Source organism: Mastomys coucha, unplaced genomic scaffold (genome assembly GCF_008632895.1).
Source record: "Mastomys coucha isolate ucsf_1 unplaced genomic scaffold, UCSF_Mcou_1 pScaffold22, whole genome shotgun sequence".
Taxonomy (NCBI): domain Eukaryota; kingdom Metazoa; phylum Chordata; class Mammalia; order Rodentia; family Muridae; genus Mastomys; species Mastomys coucha.
The window spans coordinates 133604516-133624992 of record NW_022196905.1 but is presented as its reverse complement, the minus strand read 5'-3'; the positions used below and the strand labels follow the sequence as shown (position 1 = coordinate 133624992).

The 20477-nt window shown below is 53.2% G+C and overlaps 2 protein-coding genes across 3 annotated transcripts in view; one reads left to right on the top strand and one right to left on the bottom strand.

Moving 5' to 3' along the window:
• The window catches only part of CUNH7orf50 (chromosome unknown C7orf50 homolog), a 101655-nt gene extending 95725 nt beyond the window's left edge, over positions 1 to 5930 (top strand). For both annotated transcript variants that reach the window (XM_031338493.1, XM_031338491.1), the window contains exons 3-5: positions 2384 to 2574; positions 4058 to 4139; positions 4754 to 5930. In XM_031338493.1, the coding sequence (XP_031194353.1) occupies positions 2384 to 2574; positions 4058 to 4139; positions 4754 to 4939 (459 nt within the window). In that variant the 3' untranslated portion in view covers positions 4940 to 5930. The remainder of the gene's footprint in view (positions 1 to 2383; positions 2575 to 4057; positions 4140 to 4753) is intronic.
• Positions 5931 to 8297: 2367 nt separating this feature from the next.
• Positions 8298 to 13451, bottom strand: LOC116070973 (cytochrome P450 2W1). Its single transcript, XM_031342357.1, has 9 exons — positions 13269 to 13451; positions 12161 to 12323; positions 11773 to 11922; positions 11541 to 11698; positions 10082 to 10255; positions 9631 to 9769; positions 9367 to 9551; positions 9034 to 9175; positions 8298 to 8928 (listed from the first exon to the last, which is right to left on the bottom strand). The coding sequence occupies exons 1-9, from the start codon at positions 13449 to 13451 to the stop codon at positions 8741 to 8743; spliced, it is 1482 nt and encodes a 493-aa protein (XP_031198217.1). The 3' UTR covers positions 8298 to 8740.
• Between the last annotated feature and the right edge of the window lie 7026 nt (positions 13452 to 20477).

The window sequence follows — 20477 nt, the reverse complement described above, 5'->3', positions numbered from 1 at the left end:
CCCAGCCCCAGCCCCAGCCCCAGCTCCAGTTGCCTTAACTTGGTTATGTCCTTTCTCTCTCCATCAAATCGCAAGCTACAGATGATGATGGCACTGAGATGTGGTTGCTTCGGTGGCTACAAATAGAGACCTCCCTCTACAGTCTTCACAGGGGCCAGCGTGATCTCTCTCAGAGATCCAGTGGAGGGGCAGTGTTAGGTTGTGGAGCGGGAGGCATTTAGGGGGAACACTGCAATAGATTACTGTAGAGCAGTGGTTCTCAACCTTTCTGATGCTGCAACCCTGTGGTACAGTTCCTCATGTTGTGCTGAGCCCACCACCAGAAAATTACTTGAATACTTCCTAAGTGTAGTTTTGCTACCTTCATGAACTGCAGTGTGATAATAGAGGGGTTTCCCATTGGTTTGGGGGGGGGCGTTCGACACACAGGTTGAGAACCGCTGCTGGATTTAAAGAGTTGCTGGCATCATGAGCAAGCAGGGCAAAGGCATGGTGGATCCTCCAAGAGCAGTTCAAACCCAGTGCCAAAGACAGCATGGCAGGGTCTCTAAAGAGAGAAATCAGAGCCCATTTAGCAGAAGTGGGAATCTATTCTTGTAGTTTCTGAAGATAGGGGAAGTTGTGTAACAAGCGTCTGCTGTGTGGCTCTTTCCCAGGCAGAGGCAGGGGCAGGGAATGGAAGCTTGGCTTCGATGTGGACTCAGTTTCCCACATGAGAGATCCCAGCACCTGGGATTGTCTGCTGACCAGGGCCTCATGCACACAGTGCCTCTCTCTCTCTCTCTCTCTCTCTCTCTCTCTCTCTCTCTCTCTCTCTCCCTCCCTCCCTCCCTCTCCCGGTCTCTCTGTTGGGTTCCTGCAGTATCTTTGCTGCCCCAGAGAATGGCCTCAACAGAGACTGGATTCGGTGATTATGATCTTGATGGCGCACCTTGTCTCTCCTGCACCAGCTCGATCCAGGGACCATGGCTCTCCTGGAGGGCACACGGCTGCAGAGCCCCAGGAGACTTCAGACAGTCGTCAGAGCTGCTTGTGTGTGTGTGTGTGTGTGTGTGTGTGTGTGTGTGTGTGTGTGTGTGTGTGTGTGTGACAGGCCTCCCAGCTGGGCATCTGCAGGCAGCATCATTAGACCCAAGGACCAGGATCCTGGCCTGGGGTTGCAGAGATCATGCCTTGTAGACAGGTCATCATCTCACTACTCCACTGCTCTGTCTGCTCCCTTGATGGACCTTGGTCCTGGTGGCGCTGTGCCCCCCCCCACGTGGCTGTGGGGTCAGAGGCGGGCCTGCCTGCCCGGAGGTGGGGGTGTTGGCTGTCTGCTTTTTTTCCACTGCTGCAGTTTATACAACACTCAGCTACACAGCCTCTGGGACCCGGCCAGAGCCAGTCAGAGCTGGTAGTCAGGGCAGCCAGACTCCCCTTCTACCCCCGGACCTAAGTTAACCCCCCAGACTCCTTTCCTTGTCCCCAGAGGGCCCTCAGGCACCCTGCCCAGAATGCCTCCTCAAACTGGGACCTCTCCAGCTGAAGGAATACAGGGTGACTGTGGGGAGGGAAGCAAAGCTTGCCTCTGGCCCCAGGCAAAGGCTACTGTGCGGAGGAGGGTGTCCTACTGGAGCCTCTGGAGCCCCTGCTGGCCAGCTCCACTGTGGACTGAGAAGGAACTGCTCTTATTTGAGCAGATGTGGGTGTCCGGTGACCGAACTGTGGGCACAGGTTCCCAGGGAGGAGGGAGCGCTTCTGTTTGCTGTATCTAGTTACTCTGCCCTGGGGGTGGGACTAATGGGAACCTGGGATCATGGGGGAGCTTGCCCTTCCTGGAAAGGCTGGGTGGTGTGCTTGGGTTCCTTGCCATGTCCCCACACCCTTTCCGGACTTCTAGCTACATCAGAGTCAACAGTAGTTCTGCTTTTTCCAGGAAAGACAAAATGAGCTGACGGTGTTGGCCCTGCTGAATGCCTCCCTGGGACTGTCCTCTGCTTTGCTCCTAGGAGAGGGCAGGCGTGGGCTTCCTGGGGCACGCCTCCAGAAGTGGTGCTTCACGAGGCCAGAGCCCCACCACAGTGAGGTCCCACTCTGCGGGGTCTTCACTGAGAGGTGTCCCTAGCAATGGAGGCCATGCCAGCCCCCACCTGGGTCTTCAGGACTGGCTGGAGCCAGCAGCCAAGAATTTGCCAGAAAAGAAGAGGCAAGGTGTCCATGGGACTGCTGCCCTCTGATGGTTGCTGTGGGTACTGCATAAGGCTCAGGAAACCATGGAGTGGGGTTGTGGTCAATCCACTTGAAACCTGTCCGGTGGATTCAGCACCTGAGCTATAGGTGGACAGCGTTCTGTCTTAGAGCCATCCCACGCCCAGCTTGACAGATGGTCCTTGTCTTTCAGGTGCAGGAGGCCAGCCCTGAGTTGTCCCCAGAGGAGAGGAGGGTCTTGGAAAGGAAACTGAAGAAGGAACGGAAGAAAGAAGAGAAGAAACGGCTGAGAGAGGCGGGCATTGCTGCAGCACAGACTGCCAAGGTTCAGACCCCGCCAGCCAAGCCCTCAGCTGCCGTCCTGGCCCTGGAGTACCTCCAAGGGTAAGCACTGTGTGCTGAATCCAGAACATTCTGCCACTGCCATGGTGCTGGGTAGAGGCTGGTCCATTGTAGCAGGTGGGAAAGGGTGGATGGTCCAGCCCAGTCACCCTTTGACAGGCACTGGGGAGGCAGGCTCCTGCCTGCCTATTCTATATCCACCTAACTGCCCTCAGGCACATCCCCTCTTCTTTTTATCCTGTGGAGGTATCCCGCGGCTGCTGTGTGCCCAGACACACCCCAATCTTGGCCAAGCACTGAAAACAGGTATTCTAAAAGGCAGGATGACACAGCCCTGAACCACAGTAGGTTGCAGATTGTGAAAAAAACCTTCCGCTAGGATTCTTCCTAGGTGTTTTGTTTTTAAGACTTCTTTCGGAGCTGGAGAAATGGCCCAGTGGTTAAGAACACTGGCTATTCTCCCAGAGGATCTGGGTTCAATTCCCAGCACCCACATGACAGCTCACAACTGTCTGTAACTCCAGTTCCATGGGATTTGATGCCCTCTTCTGGCCTCCACACGTTCCTGATTGCACAGTTAAGAATAACTAAAAATATTTAAAGCAAAAAAAAAAAGAATTTTTATTTATTTATTTATTTATTTATTTTGATTTTTCAAGACAGGGTTTTTCTGTATAGCCCTGGCTATCCTGGAACTCACTCTGTAGACCAGGCTGGCCTCGAACTCAGAAATCCACCTGCCTCTGCCTCCCAAGGGCTGGGATTAAAGGCGTGTGCCACCACTGCCCAGAAAGAAGGAGGATGCAGAAACCTGGTGGGTGGGCTGGGAGTCATACCCAGTCATTCAGGGGCCTGCAAGGAAATTTCAACCAATGATGGCATATTCCATACCCTCGCCAGCCTAGGCAGAAACATCAGTGAAGAATTAATGAACCAAGGCTGGGCATTTGACTAAGTCCTTAAAGTGTTTACCACAGAAGCTGGGGGGTCAGAGTGTGGGGTCCTACCTGTAATTCCATCTTCAGAAGGCAGAGATAGGGAAAACCCAGTCGAAACTGACTAAGGAGACCAGCCATACTGGCAAGGTCTGGGTTTAAGAGACCCTGCCTCTGCCCTGAGGTTTGGGGGACGTACCCCTTTAGTCCCAGCACTTAAGAGGCTGAGGCAGGGGGATTAGCCTGGCTATATAGTGAATTTGAGGCTAGCTTGGCTAAGTAAGACTGTCACAAAAAAAAAAAAAAAAAAAAAAAAAAAAAAAAAAAAAAAAAAAAAAGGAATTCAAGACATGTAGAATGCTGCCTTTAATGTTATAAAATGGAAGAGTAGTAGAGTTGGAAGGTGCCCCTGTATCCCTAATGTTACAAATATAGGCACTGCAGATAGACTGAGGACCCTCAGTGGGTGTGCTGAGGGCGCATCCCCTTAAGCCAGACTCGGCCACCACATGCTCTCAGGCAGTCTGCCCCCCACCCCTGAGCCCCTGGGATTCTCCTCTGTTTCCTGAGGTATCTGTCTTGGTTCCCAGGTGGGCTCAGAAGCAGGAGAGCTGGAGATTCCAGAAGACAAGGCAGACGTGGCTCTTGCTGCACATGTACGATGAGGACAAGGTCTGTGCACATAGATGGGCCAAAGTGGGGCCTTCCGTGGGCTGTGGGACATTCCAGTCACAGGGTCCCTATATGGCAGGTGGGCACCTAGACAGAGCTCTGAATGGACAGTGGGACACTTGGGTGTCTGGATCCATGCACAGCACATGAACAACTAAGCAAAGTTCCTACATGGCCCCAAACTCCTCACCCTTTTATCTGAACCGCATCAGTGCTAGGGTTACATACGTACCACCATACCCAGTTTATGCAGTGCTGAGAATGGAAGCCAAGACCTTGTGCCCATTAGGCAAGTTCAAGGCCAGCCTGGACTAAAGACAATGTCTCAAAAACTTTTTTTTTATTTATATAGGGAGTGTCTGAGGTACAGGAGAGTCAAGCCAGCACACTGGTCTCTTTTCCACCGTGTCCCCATCTCTTGTCCTGACAAAGTAGCAACAGGGTGGACTGGAGTCCCTTGCACACAGCTAGCTGTACTGGAAGACCCCATCATGAAAACAACATAGGTTGGTCCCCCCAGGCAAGCACAGGGAGAAACCCCAGTCTCCCATTGCCTGCCCACTGCTCAAGGTCCCTACACTTTGGCCCTCGACACTGTCCTCTTTTCCCTCCAGGTTCCTGATGAGCACTTTTCTACCCTGCTGGACTACCTCGAGGGGCTGAAGGGCAGTGCCCGAGAGCTGACCATCCAGAAGGCCGAGGCTCTGATGCAGAAGCTAGATGAGGCTGACCCTGAGGCCAGAGACGGGTCTCTGGGGAAGGTGCAGCGCCTCCGGCAGGTGCTGCAGCTGCTCTCCTGATGGGAAGAGGTGGCTTCGGGCCCTGAGGGACACACTGGCTACCTCCTCCCAGAGCTGTAGGAGCATCGGGTCACAGCAGGTCATCTGGCTTGATGACTGCCTTCCAAAGTCCTGAGAAGAACCCTTCATCCCCTCCCTATAAGTTGTAAAAGTTTCTGGAGCCTTGGGAGTTGAACATGGTCTCCCCAAAACAGCTCTGAGGTGCCACTCCCACACGAGTGGCCCTAAAGTGGCTGTGAACAGAGTCTACTTTTTCTACCAAGGATATCTTAGAAACTGGCCCAAGCTGGCTTTCCCCATCATCTGGGATTCCCTGCTGTGTGTGTGGGGGGGGGTCCTACATATTCAGTCTGGGGGCCATTACAGTGCAGCCTGGATGCAACTCACCGGTCTGTAGGGAGACCCTATTGAGGGTTTGTATTGAGGACCCTGGGCCTGTGTGGCTGCCCAGATGCAGATAGAAGCTGCTGCTCCATCCCTACTCGTTTCAGCAACCCCATGCTGTCCCTGGTGTCAGCAGTGGGCCCAGTTCCTTGTCGTTGCACCTCTCAGCCAGCGTGTAAGAAACAGAAGGACTAAGTGTTCGCATCTGGACCCACGTCACCATCAGAACACATACCCTACTCCCACTGGGCATCTTTTCCTTCAGACCATAATGAATCGCCCATAGGTGCCACATAGGGAGGGCGCTGATGGGCTAGAGAGGATTTGGTGCCAGTCTAGCTCAGTGAGCAGTGAGGTCATTGGGGCCTGCAGATGGGAGCCATGGAGTGTCCGCCTTCTGCCTCCGCTGGTCTCTAGCCCACAGCTTCTTGAACTCCTCACCCACAGCTGCTTTGCTTCAGAGTCACTTTTATAGACCCAGGAATAGAGGTATATAAAAGAGGTTGACAGATAAATATATATTGTATCCCAAGAAATTTATTTTAAAATGATTCTGAATACACATAATTTTCCATGTATTAAAGATAAAGGCAAGTTTACATACTCATGACTGTCTGATGCTGCACACATCACAGACAATGCAGTTTTGCTGCTGAGAAGCTGAGGGGCCACAGAAAACGCTGAGAGCTTGTTTTTGTAAACTTGTTTTAAGAACAGAAACCTTTGATTTTTAAAGCCACGAGACTCTTTAGTCCCAGCATTCAGAAGGCAGAAGCAGGCCAGTCTCTGAATTGGAGGCCAGCCCAGTCCACAGATTAAGTTCCACCACGACTATGGTCACACAGAGAAACCCTGTCTTGAAAAACAAAGGCCAGAGCCAAGGTGTTGGTGTTCTGTACATAAGGGCATGCGCAGTGCCTTGTGTACAGGCCCTTGTGTACAGAACGGAGGCTGACGGTAGGACTAGTTACACAGTTGCTTTTTGCTTGCTTGCTTGGTTTGGTTTGTTTTTTTCTAGGCAAGGTTTCTGTGTGTAGCCCTGGCTATCCTGGAACTCCTCACAGAGATCTACCTGTGTCTGTCTCCCGAGTGCTGGGATTAAAGGCATGCCCTACCACCACCAGGCCACACATTTCACTTCTAATTTTTGATCATTACACAGATACGTTTGACCTGCCAAATAGTTCCTGCCCAAGTAGGGTTGCAACCCACAGTGGAAGAGGCAGGGGGGAAACGGTGGCTGGGATCTCTGGTAGGTCAGGTAGTCCCCCCACCCACGTATCCCTTTCCTAAACAGGCCGAGACAGTCTCTCCAGGGTCTTTGTCAGGTTATGACAACTGCTGATCCAAGGACAGAAGAGACAATCCACCTCCCACTCACAGCTCCAAGTGACCAGAACATGCGTCACAGGGGGCTCAGGCAATCTGGCTATTTGTAACCAGACCCAACCTCACCTACAAGCCTTGTCCCATGTCCCTTAGACACCTCTGTCACTTCCGGTTTAGTTACTTTAAAGCACTGGCTGGGGCTAGCACCAAGACATGTACACCAGGGAGTCACAGGGAGGAGGTAGACATCCAGGGCCAGCTAGGCTGAAGCCAGGTTGTCCTCAGCTGCCTGGAGGCTCAGGTGTTCACAGCATCCTGAGCCTGTGAGAACAGCCAGAGTTCCTTTATGAGCAGTCCATTCAGATCCCACTGCCACTAGAGGTCCCCACACCCTCAAACCTTAAGCATGCCGTCCTCTGCTTTCCTGCCTGGGACGAGATGCCACCTGGCAGCTTCCAGGCTTCCAACCCTGCCAGCTCACTTGAGTGGAGCAGAGCTGAGCTGTCCCTGGGTCCTGTAAAAGTGATGAGATTGGCAATGGTGGCACACACCTTTAATCCCAGCACTGAGAAGGCAGTACTACGAGTTCAAGGCCAGCCTCGTCTACAGAGTGAGGAGTTCTAGGACAGCCAGTGCTACACAGAAAAACTCCGTCTCAAAAAACAAATGTGATAGGCTTGTCTCTGGTCCCTAACATTTGGGCACGGTAGCCAAGTACTGCATTAATGTGGAGAGGCAGGCGGCCAGCCAAAGCATGAACTTCTTCCTAGGTCACGGGGTCTCAGGCAATCTGGCTATTTGTAACCAGACCCAACCTCACAAAGCCTTGTCCTATGTCCCTTAGACACTTCAGGTCACTTTGTGTCACGTCAGGTGTAGTTCCTCTAAAGCACTGGCTGGGGCTAGCACCAAAACAGCGCACCACCAGAGCCCAAGGGGGACTTACTCGTGTCTCTTTAGTTAACACCGACCTGCCACCACCAACCACCAGACTCTTGGTGCCAGAAGGGACCCGAGTGTCAAACGATCTGGGTCTTACACTCCAGCTGGCTCTTGCCACTCATGGTGGCATCTAGCCCTGCCCTTCCCCATTTGGGGAAGCCCTGTGCTAACTGTGGCCATATTGGTGGCCACAAGAATGCTGCTGGAGAAGACACAGCTAGAGTTGACACGTCATAACAGACATGCGCAGCAGGGTTATCACCCTGGGTATTTCAAAGCCTTAGAGTAAGCACACTGAGAAACAGAGAATACAAACACCACCAAGAAGGAAGGGGGTGGAAGGAGCAAGGGCCATAGCTATGGTTTCCTGGTAGCCAGGTCGAAACAGGAAATGAGGTAGGTTCCTCGATGCCGGTGAGAACTGGCGTCGGGAACCTGGGGAAGGTTCACAGAACATCAGCTGGAAGAGGCTCTTTTCCTCCAACCATTTTTGTTCCAGGTGACCATGGAATGCCAGTTGTCACAGCAGAAGAAAGGAACAAAAATGTCGCCTGTGGTCAAGCTCAGGCAGCCCCTGGGGTCCCCTTGGTGCCAGTTAAAGGTGGAGCATTCCAAACTGGGCAAAATTGGCCTAGATGGGGTATACTGGAGGCTGTAGACCAGGTTTCTGGGTTTGGGGGCAGGGGGCCTATGTCCTGGTGGGAAGCCTGGGTATAGCCCAGGTGTGGTGGGGGAGGGGGAGGACTGAAGGGACTGGAGTGTAGTCTCTACTGTGAGGATTTGGCTGCCTTGGGGACCAGAATAGAAAATTGTCTGTAACATCCGGGGTATAGGAGCCTCGAAGGTGAGTTAGGGCTCCTGTAAGCACCGTATCAGGGCAGGACAGGGCTGCCTGGCTGGGCTGGGCTGATATGCCCTCTGCTCCCTGCCCAGATGAAAGGCCAGCTTTCAGCCTCCAGAGATGGGTAAGCAGCCTTAGCACCACTGTACACTGAGTCATAAAAGCTATGGTGGTCCAGAGGGACAGTGCAGGACTGCCTGCCCAGCATTCATTGTTAGGGATGCTACAGCCGTCACCCATCACCTGCAGTGCGCCCTGGGGGAGAGGTAGGCTAGGTTCTGGTAGTTCTCCAGTATGTGAGCACCCTAGGATCTCGGCACCACACACAAGGTCTGGGCAGGAGGCCGCATGGTGAAAGCTGGGGCAGGCCGTAAATCCAGGTCCGCAGGGCTGAGGCCGGGAGGGGGCAGTAGGTGGTACCTCTGGAGGAGGCCAGCGAAGAGCAGGAAGAGCTCTGTCCGGGCCAGGCTCTTCCCAACGCAGACCCGGCGACCTGCAAGAGAAACCGAGGCACTGTGTAAGGTGCCAGGCCTGCTCTTGGAGGGGAGAAGGCTGAACAGAAGCTGGTGTAAGCCCACCCTGAAGGCCGGCAAGTTACCAGTGGAGAAAGGCAGGAAGGCCCCCCGCTTCATAAAGCGCCCCCTGGCGTCCAGAAAGTGGTTTGGGTTGAACTGGCTTGGGGTCTCCCACTGCGTCTTGTCCAGGAGCACTGAGGTCAGCAAAGGAATCACAGGAGTGCCCTGCAAGGCAGAGAGATCCCAAGGTAGGCAGATCTGCTCAGAGGTAGAGGAAGAGGGCAGAACACCATCTGGGGGAATTCCTGGACTCCCACCTGCCCCACATGATGCTAGCCTGGCTCACGGGTGAATATGAGACCCAGGAAGTCCCCTATCCACCCCAAGTCAAAGGGAAGAAGTAAGTGGGGCCCCACCTTGGGGAGCAGGTAGCCACCCAGCTGGATGTCAGCAGCTGTGCACCGGGGCACATGGGGCAGGAGTGTGATGTATCGCTGGACCTCATGCAGCACAGCACTGGTGTAGGGCAGTACTCGCTGGTGCTCTGGCTGAGGTAGCTGCCCAGGGCCCAGCACTCGGTCCAGCTCCTCCTGCACGCGACCTAGACCGGAGAGTGGCACTGTATGGGTGAAGCCCCATTCCTAACTCCTAAGGGTTCTCTACCGTGGGGTGACTCTCACCCTGCACGTGTGGGTGCTTAACCATCAGGAAGACTGCCCACTGCAGCGTGGCCGCCGTGGTCTCTGTTCCAGCCATGACCATGTCCAGTGTACAGGCCAGAACATTAGCCTCACCAAACATGTCCTCGGGGCCGTCCTCCTGCAGGGAGGGTGGTCAGAACTGGGCTTGAATCTCAGAGGGTCCAACCCCAACCTGTAGACCCAGCCTCCTCCCAGAACCCGGAGGAGGATGGGTAGAGGTCAGGCTGGGTGGAAAGAGAACTAGCATTTACTGGGGGTTCACCCAACATCAGTGTCCACTCCAGGTACTCTCAGGGGCCAGTCTCATGCAAGAGGAGACAGAGACTCCCAACAAGTAGGAAGGAGCCTTCCGTAGTTCCCCTCCCGTGAACTGGGGCCGCCAACACCACCCCCACCCCCATCTCTGGTGACGCCCTGGCCCAGTCCACACCTGGCCCCGCTGAAGCAGAGCGTCCACATAACTCTGCCTGGGACCGCCGTGTGGCAAGGGTGGTCTCCGCGCTTCCAGGAGGGTTCTCAGGATGGTGCGCACCTCCTCGATCTTGCTCAAGACCGGCCTGTGCAACCGCAGCAATGCCCCCAGCCGGGGGAATGTGTTGAATAGCTGCGAGTGGGCGGGACATTGGAGTAGGGTAGAAGTGAGGTGACAGAAGCAGTCCCTGTGAGCAAGCCAATCCATCCATCAGGCAGGTGCTTCTGGCTCCAGGTTCTGGACAAACGAGTTAGGGCAATGCTGCCCCTGGCCACAAGAGGGCACCAGGCCAGCAGTACTAGAGGCTTGTCACCCGCCTGGAAGTCCGGGAGCTGGAGGAAATCTCTGGGTGTTCAGGAAGGAGCCAGCTGACCTGATACATTTGGAAGGCTCTGTGGTGCAAGACCCATGTAATCTTTGCTGCCTGGGGACATTGTTCCTTCCTATTATCGCTGAAGGGGAAAATCAGAAGACGAGTGGCTACTTTGGAGGAGTCAGCTATGTGGGCTCACAGGTCTTGGGGATGGGCAATGTGTGGCTTACAATAGAGTGGGTCTGGTGCCAGTAAGTATTCAGAAATCTGGGTGCATTGGCAGTTACTGGGGAAAACGCCTCATATTGCTCTAAGTGATGAGGACCATCTCTACTGCTCAGGCTATCCAGGGGGACCCCGCCTCCTTCATCCCCCACAGGCGGTGCTCTGGGATTGAGCTCACTGCCTGCTCCAAATATATGAGTGGGAAGGCCAAGGCTAAGGGCATGCTCACCGCAGTGGCTGCTCCTCCTCACCCCTGTGGGGCCTCATCTTGAGCCAGGGCGCAACTGTAAAGGCTAGGCGCTGAGTGTCTAGGCTTCAGTGTCTAGTCCAAAGCCAGGACTCTTTAAATATTAGGGCCCTGGACTTCAGAAAGGCTCAGTTTCATGATTTCTGTGGCGAGGAGGTCAAGAAGACGCCTAGCCAGACATCTGGCTAGCACACACCTTTAGTTCCAGCACCCAGGAGGCAAAGACAAGTGGATCTGTGAGTTCGAAGCCAGCCTGGTCTACATAGACAGTTCCAGGACAGCCAGGGCTATATAGAGACACCCTCTATCAAAAAATAAATAAATAAATAAAAGGAAAGGTGTTTGTGTGGGGGGACCCCTCGGACACAGCTCCCACAAACTGTAAAGACCGTCACACCACACCTCAGCAGCCGCACTTATTACTGTAGGGGTGTATATAAAGATGGGGCTCCTTGGTCCAGAGAGCACAGGGCCTGGTTCGTGTGCAAAACATGCTAACCAAGGTCTGTCTTTGGCTGACGTCGCACGTTCTTTGATGAGGGCTAGGTACCAATGAGCCCTGACTCAGGGTTTAGAACTGAGCCCCACACTCCAGCTGGGGCTCAGTTTCCTGTCAGGTGGCAACCTCTCACCTGTATGCCAGGTGACCCCAACAGGACCATGACCTGGTCAATGAGACTCAGCAGGGACACAAACACAGGATCCTGGTAATCAAAGCGCTGGCCGAAGAGGAGCGTGAAGGTGATGTTGCAGGGTGCCCAACCCAGTAGGGCCAGGGGGAATGGCTGGCCTGAAGGTCAGGGAGAAAGACAGGCCTCAGGTGGGCATAGATGCTCGGCAGGGGCATCCTGGTCCCCCACTCACCTCCATAGCTGTCCAGCTGCCCTTTAAGACAGGTCAGCTCCTGCAGCACCTTGCCCACCATGGATGGCTGTCGCACACCTAGGCTCTGCAGTGTGTGCACTGTGAACTGGCGAGCCACCTTCCAGCGAGCTCCAGAAGAAAAGAAGATGCCTGTCAGGTAGACATGAGCCATGAGTGCCAGCCACTCCCCATCTGATGATGCATGCAGGGAAGAGGGGACCCATTCTGGGGGTAGGGGCCAGGCTCAACTCCAAGCCCCTCCCATTCAGAGGTTATTCTGGGTCATACTCCTCCCGCCTTGCAATAGACTGATCCTGTCTCTCCCTTGTACCAATTCAAGAGGCCAAGTCCCCTCCCCATCCGGCAAGGAACCCCAATGCCCACCTACCTCCACCTCGCTGGATGTGCTGGAAGATAGGGATTGGGGGCCGGTCAGCTAGCTTATGCCCAGTTCCAACCAAGGCCTCCTTCACCACCTCGTAGCCTGACAGCACCACGGTCTTCTGAGATCCCAGATGGATTGTGAACATTGGCCCATAGCGTTCTGAGAGCTGGTGAGGACAGACAGGCGTCAGACAGGCAGCCTCCAACCACCCTCTAAGGGCTACATACAGCTAGCTGTACTGTATGTAGGCTGGAAGCTTAAGAGCTGGAGAGGCCCCCAAGAGCCTCTCCAGTCTCCCCAGGAGGGGGCGCTGTTCAAATGTGCAAGCTTCCATCACCCCATTTCAGAGAGAAAACATTGCAGAGAAAGCTGGAGTGGAATTTGTAGGTCTCACCAAGAGCCGTGGCTGGATCTGCTTGACATCTGCCCCTCAGACTCAGCCCTGAGGTAGGGCCTAAGCCTCTGAACCTAGCCCCTGCAGCCACATTGGAGTCTAGCCTGATCCACCCTAGAAGAGGTGGGGCAGAGCCACTTCAAGCCAGCTCTGCAGCTGTGTAGACTTCTCTTCAAATAAGAGTCCTCCAGACAAAAATTCAAGGGCTTCCACCCCACTGGGCTAGTTAGCCCTGGCCAGTGGTGGTGCAAGCAGCATACCTTCATCTGAGTTCTGGGGAGAAGCCATACCCAGTTAATACCCTACCCAGACAAGGACACTGCTGCCCTGCCCCATTTCCGGCACTTTTAGACACACCTGCCCGTCTCTTCCTCATCATCCCAGAGCCCACTCTGTCCACCACTCCTGAACCACCCTTGGCTGCACTGTCCAGTTCTATCTGTTCTATCTATCTATCTGTCTATCTATCTATCTATCTATCTATCTATCTATCTATCTATCTTTTATTTGCAGTCCTGGGATAGAACCAAGCCCTTATGAATGCTAAGCAAGCACACTACGATGAGCTATATCCCCAGCCTAGGTCGCTCTTGCTTCTAACTTCTGCTCTCTGGGGATGAGCCTCTGGCATCCTGTATTCCCTCCTGGCTTCCCTTGTCAGGGATGGGACACAGACAGCACATGAGCTGTGAGATGGCACAGGGTTGCCCACCCTACCTCCATCAGTGCCCGGTCTTGTTGGGTCACACCCAGCAAATGCAGGTTCCCCAGGAACGGCAGAGGGCGAGGCCCAGGGGGCCACCGAGGGGCCAGGGAGGGGTCCCGGGCACAGCCCTGGAGCAGTCCCCATAGCCCCAGAAGTAGCAAGATCCCCCAGACACTCAGGAGCAGCAGAGCCATGTGAACAGCTGGATAGCAAATCCTCAGCTCTCCAGGGGCCCAGGGAGGCCTCTGCCTTATAGCCATCCTCCCCAGGGCGTGCCGGCACCCCACCCACCCCACCACCCCGAGAATGTGGAACGAGCAGTTTGCAGGGGACGGCCCAACAGGAGGCTTAAAGCTACAGGCTATATGGAATGTGGGGTCGCCTCTGTGGCAGGGGGCCTGGGTTGGGAGCTAAAAGGACCTCTGTAGGCAGTACAGGGCCAAGGCTTTTTGGTCACAGGTTATCCAAGCCTGGGCCATGTGGGCTCAGACTTCCAAGACACTACAACCCTCCATGTGCCCCCAGGTTCCAGTGTCACAGTCAGAGCAGTGTCTATTCTGTCCCCAACTTTGGGAACCTATAGCTCTTCATGGTCTCTCCATCAAAGTGGAACTTGTGGGACTTTGAGACTGGACCCTCATCGTGAAAGAAAGGATGAGGACCCCCTGGATCCTCAAATTGTCGCCCCCAGAAGCAGGACCCTAATGCCTAGTAAGTCCAGGGCCTCAATACAACACGGAATGCAGTCATCAAGGGGCTCAAAGCTCCCAGCCTTCAGAAGCGGCGAGTGTCTGCTGAAGTTGAGGGAGCTCACCCCAGCAGCCTGGAGAAAGGGCTACAACCACCCAGACACTGAGGGGCCATCTAGCAGACTGTGGACAGACACAGCAGGTGGCTGGGTTTACAGCCCTAGCTGTCCTGGCTCTCTAATCCTGTCTCTTAAACCCTGGAGGCCTCACTGGAGAGGAGGTGCCCCCTGTGAGAAAGGGCTATGCGGGGCGGGTGGCTCTTGGCACCAGAAGTAGCTGGGTTGCTTCCCGCAGCCTGCCTCAACATGAGGCACCTGGAGTCCTGTCCCCCAAGCAGGGCCCCTCACCATGGGGCCTATCCCCTGGGGAGTCATCCACACCCTGCACAAACGCTGAGCTGAGGAAGAAACAGAAGCCATCCGCACTCCTTACAGCCAGGTCTTGCTCCTCTGCATTGTCTGTGGAGAGAAACCTGGCCTAGACTGCATTTTACCCTAGCACCCTTCTTCCCTGAAACAGCATGAGACTGGGCTGGGACAGCTCCCTGTCACCACTGTGGATGTCTGGGTCATGTTTCAACCAACTGCCACCAATGCCACTTACTAAGCATCCAAGCTAGGGATCCTACCTAGCCAGGGAAATCTACATAATTGCTACAGGAAATACTTACTGAGCAGTCTCTTATGTGCCAGACTTGGCCAGGAGTGAGGGCTATGGAAATCAGTAGCAGAAAGACCAATAGGATTTTGATGTCACAATCCCAGGGCAAGACTGGTATGGCTCCATCTGTCACTGAGCATGCACCTGAAGTGAAGAAGTCAAGGCAGATGGTGTGTTGTGGAGTGAGTTGAGATTTGCCTGGTCACCAGGGACAATGGGATGTGGAGGTAGGTGTAGAAAAGCCAGACAGGCTGGGACAGGAGACTTGTCAGGGTGACCAGGGCTGGGGTCTGCAACCCCTCCAGGAATAGGCATGAGCTCCCACGCCAGCATGAGAGACCCTGTAGCATCAGTGAAGATCCACAGAAACTCACCTTTGAGTTGCCTGGGTGAGCTAAGTGTCCTGATGTCCCCGCATCTCTGGACAGCTCCCCCTGCAGTCTCCACGCTTCTGCATGACTGCTGTGGCCCAAATCCTCCTGCTTCGGCTTCCCAGGGCTGGGATCACAGACAATACTACCCAGCTACCTTGGGGGTTATTTTGGGGAAGGAATTTTGTTGTTGTTGTTGTTGCTGCTGCTTCTGCTACTGTTGTTTGTTTATGTGGTACAGGGTCTCATGTAACTTGGGCTGGGTTTGAACTCCTAATCCTTCAGCCTCTCCTTCCATACGGCTTAGATTACTAGCATGCACCATGCACAGTTGAAAGGGTCTGTGTGTGTGTGCGTCCATGTGTGCAGCATTGACTACAAGCACGCACATACCACAGCCTGTGTGTAGAGGTCAGAGGATGACCTCTAGTGTCAATGCTCACCCTGCACCTTGTTTGCCATGGGATCCCTTGTTTGTAGCTGCCTATGAACTACCAGCTAGCACGAGGGCTTCTGGGATTTTTCTTGCTCCCTCACCTCCCATCTTGTTGTAGGAGCACTGGGGGGGGGGGGGGGGGGGGGGGGGGGGCGGGATAATTTCACATCCATCTTCACGTAGGATCTGGGATCCTCAGACTTGCACAGCAACCATTTAACTCCCGAGCCATATCCCCCCAAGTCTCTCCTTGTTTATTCAGATAGGATCTCTCCCTGGCTTGGAGCTCACCAAATCTGCCAGCCTTCAGGGGCTTTTGCCTCAGCCTCCTCAGCTGTATGACTACAAATGTGTACCACATGCTTTTTGCCTGGCTTTTTGCGTGGGTACTGGGGATGCACAGCTTGCCCATCTATTCTCCACACGTATAATGTTTATATTAACATATAACGTATACATAGACCACATACATACAGCACATAGTCCGGGCTGCAGATTAGCAGCACAAGCACAGTTTAGTAGCAGACCATTCACTGAAGCATGCACCAGGACCAGGGCTCCATCTTATCAGAGCTGAGAGAGAGACCGAGGGAGGTGGGGATGGAGGGAGGGAAGTGGTGAGAGAGGGAGGGAGAGGAGAGACAGAGACAGAGACAGAGAGACAGAGGGAGGTGGGGAGGGAGGGAGGGAGGGAAGTGGGAACGGGGAGAGAGAGAGAGAGAGAGAGAGAGAGAGAGAGAGAGAGAGAGATTTAAAACAGATCCTAATGAGCTTTCACACGTGTCTACGCCATTACCACGATTAAGGTAGCAAACACCAGTCCCCACCCCACGGCTTCATTGAGCCCAGTGTGTCCCCCACCATACAGCCACCATACATTGCCTGATGCTATGTTTAACATGACTGTGTACCCAGAATTAGACATGGGCCTCTGCTGGGTGTGGTGGGTGTGTGAGTGTACACGCTTTCCCCGGCCTTAAGCTGTCACAAAGCAATCTGCTAAAGATATGAAGGTAGAACGGAGGGAGGTGAGCTCACCTGTGATCCCAGCTATGGAGAGGCTAAGGCAGGGCTATGGTGAGCTCTGGAGCAGTGTGTCCTACGTAGTAAGACTCAGTACTGAGCACAGCCACAAGAGAAGCTGCGAAGTAGATTCCGAGTGAAGGTGCTGGGGTTTGTTGTTATTTCTTGTGGTGCTTGCTGGGAATCAAATCCATGGGCCTTGCTAGACAAGGGCTCTACCACTGAGCCACACCCCAGCCCCTCACTGGGGGACTCTAGGCAGGTGCTCTACCACTGAGCCACATCCCCAGCCCCTCACTGGGGGATTCTAGGCAGGGGCTCTACCACTGAGTCACACCCCAGCCCCTCACTGGGGGATTCTAGGCAGGGGCTCTACCACTGAGCCACATCCCCAGCCCCTCACTGGGGGATTCTAGGCAGGGGCTCTACCACTGAGCCACATCCCCAGCCCCTCACTGGGGGATTCTAGGCAGGTATCTGATAAAAGAAAAAAACAAGAAATAAAAAGGAAGGATATGACCTCTCCTAGGTATGGGGAAGTTTGATGCAGACGTGAGGGAGGACATAACTGGAGGACATCTGGGAGAGTCCAAAGTGAACATGACCCTGAGCAGAGCTGTGTGAGGAGAAGGGTGGTAGAGATGGGAGGGCTAGGAGAGTAAAGGGTAAGTGAAAGAGCTAGGTAACCAAAATAGCTGGGTTATAGAGGGAAATTCAGCTGAGGGGCAGAGCAGCCCAGCCCCTGGGCTCGAGAAATTTAGGGCAGAGGGCATGGAATGTCAGCCATATCCACCTTATAACAGGTAGACGCCGAGGGAGGGTGGGAGAACCCGGCAGCCAAGTCCGCTTTGATATGTTAAATGGGTTGCCTCCATTTAGCTAATTTTTTTCCAACTATTGAATTACATCCCCGGTCCTAACTTTTTTTAAGACAGGGTCTATTTGTTTAGCCCAGGTTGACCAGGTTGACCTTGAACTTCTCCACTTCTCCAGGGAGCAGGCTGGCTCTGCAGGAGCGCCTGGTAGCTGGCCTTTTTTTTTTTTTTTTTTTTTTTTTTTTTTTTTTAATGCTGGGGATTAAATCTTAGCTTTACTAAGCTAAGTCCTCAGCCCCGGGGCTGTTCTCTTTTTAAATTTTTATGGAATTTCCCCACACCCAGCAAAGGTGCGGCGCCAACTGTCTCCAGCATGGTTGCTCAATCCACTGAGGGTCTGTTCTCAGCAGACTTGGTGGGGCCTGACTGAGGGATGCCCTGGGCTATCCCTGCATGCAGAGCTCTGATTGACTGTCTTGGGCTACATCTAGCCTTGACCTGGTGTGGAGGTCAATATCTATGAAAGGTGGCCATATAGATGGTCCCTATCATATGTCCTTCGAGTAATATGATGCTGTCATCTTCCTATCAGAAAGGGTCTGAAATTCCCACCCTTGGATCTAGGGACACTGTGGGGATGCTGTAGCACCCTAAAGACTAGGGCATTAGGAGGTATAGTTCCCACCAAGCTTTGAGGCCCTAGTGCTGGGAGGAAGCCTGGGTAGCCTGGAAGAGCCCAGGTGTAGAACACTAACAGTCTAAGGACATAGCCATGCTCCCATGGTCAGCCTGAGAGGGCTGGGTAGTGGCCACGAGTTCTTTCACATAACCAGGAAGGTTTAAGTTTGAATCCCTGACATTCACATAAAAAGCCAGGCATGGCTGTGCATGCCAGCAACCCCATCGGGGAAACAGAAACAAATGGATCTTAAGAGTTTGCTGGCCAACCACCTTTGCCAAAAATGATGAGCTTCCAATTCAGAGAGAGACCCCACCTCTGAGCAATATGGAAGAAGATGCTTGGCATCCTTCTCTGCTCTCCATGTGTGCACACACAGCTGTATCCCGACACACACACACACACACACACACACACACACACTGGACAGGGTGGTGCACAACTTTGATCACAACACTTGGAAAAACAGCACTTCCAAGGCAGAGGGAGGCAGAATCAGTGAGTTCGAGACCAGCCAGAGCTACATAATGAAAGCTGGTCTTAAACCAGAACCACGATCAAAAACAAATAACAACACAAAAGAGCTCACACAGGGTGGTAGCCATTGCCCAGGAATGGCGGGTTAAAAGTTGCTGTCACAGCCCAGATACTAGCCCCTGCTGCTTTCTTGGTTCTTCGGGATGCCTGACAGAGGTTTTGCCATACCAGGGACAGAGATGTCTATTTATTTTAAGTGGAAAAGGGCTGCTTGCTGAGTCATAAAAGCCACCATTGTTCACAGCTCAAAAAACATTAATGAGTAACTCTGTGTGGCCCCTGGTTCCAGGCATGGGAAAGGTGCAAAAGAGCTGTTTCTGTGATAAGAACAAAGTACAGTTTTCCTTCTGGAGTCTCTCCACAACTCTCTCTCTCTCTCTCTCTCTCTCTCTCTCTCTCTCTCTCTCTCTCTCTCTCTCTGTGTGTGTGTGTGTGTGTTATGTGCGCATATATGTGAGTATGTGCATACCCATGCACATGTAGAAACCAGAGGAGGACATCAGGTGCCCTGCTCTATCTCTCCCCCTTATCCCCTTGTGACAGAGTGTTGGCTGAACCTGGAGTTAGGCTGGCAGCCAGCAAGACCCACCCCTTATAGTGCTGGGATTAGAGACCCATGCTACACAGCCTGGCTTTTTTTTTTTTTTTGGTGGGCTCTGGGGATTTGAACTCAGGTCCTCATGTTGATCTAGTGACCTTGCCTGCTAAGCTCATCCCCCCATGCCCCTCCTTGAGAGGTAAGCTGAAGCAGAGGTGGAATGGACTTTCTGGAGGTTTGGTAGGGAGATGGTACTCGTCTGCAAGGCAGTTTATAGGTCTGGACACAGGGAGGTAAATCCAGTCTCCCAGACAGGAAGCTAGGATGGGATCCAGCAAGAAGACCAATGGATGCCTGTGGAGGAAGGGAGTCCAGCAAGATAGAAGAGGCTGAGTGGATCTGCTGGTCAAGCACTTCTCTGCAGCACCCGAGAATTGTTTCTGCTCCTGGACACTGGAAGCGTTAGTGATGCTGGGATCCATCAAGGGACTGTAGATGGAGAGCTGGCCCCAAGGAGCTGCTATGAGCCCATGGGTCCCACCCTGCTCACTTCCAAGGCCTGGCATGGTGTGGGACATAGCACCCATGTGTGGCTGAGACAGAATGATGGCCAGCGTCCTACAATGGCAGCCAGTGCAGGGAGGTGAGAGCTACTGGTCTTCTCTGTCCCCAAGCTGAAAAGCAGGGGTGCTGGGCACAGGTGTTATTACCATAACAATAGCAAAGAGTCAGTAGAGTGTAACCCACTACCATAGAACAGTCCCCCCAAATCCACGGGGCACAGTCCCAGCCCCTGGGACCTTTTGGCCTCTTTTGAAATAACTATTTCTTTTGAAATAATGTTGTGGCAGATGGAAGCAGCAGAGGTTAAAATTGTTGGGATGAGCTGAGCATGGTGGAACATGGCTTTAATCCCAGCACTTAAGAGGCAGAGGCAGGTGGATCTCTAAGTCCAACCTGGTTTATAGAGAGTTCCAGGGCTGCCAAGGTTATGCAGAGAAACCCTGTGTGAAAAGAAAAAAAGAAAGAGAGAGAGAGAGAGAGAGAGAGAGAGAGAGAGAGAGAGAGAGAGAGAGAAAGGGAAAAAAGACGAGAAAAAGAAAAATGAAGAAAGAAAGGGAAAAAAGGAAAGAAAGAAAAAGAAAAAGACAGAGAGAAAGAAAGAGAAAGAAAGAAAGAAAAAATTAAAGAAAAAGAGACAGAAAGGAAGAAAAATGAAGAAAGAAAGAGAAAGGAAAAAGGAAAGAAAGAAAAAAGAAAAATACAGACAGGAAGGAAGGAAGGAAGAAAGAAAGAAAGAAAGAAAGAGAGAAAAAAGAAAGAAAGAAAGCTAGGCAGTAATGGTGTGTGCCTTTAATCCCAGGACTTGGGAGGCAGAGGCAGGTGGATTTTTGAGTTCGAGGCCAGCCTAG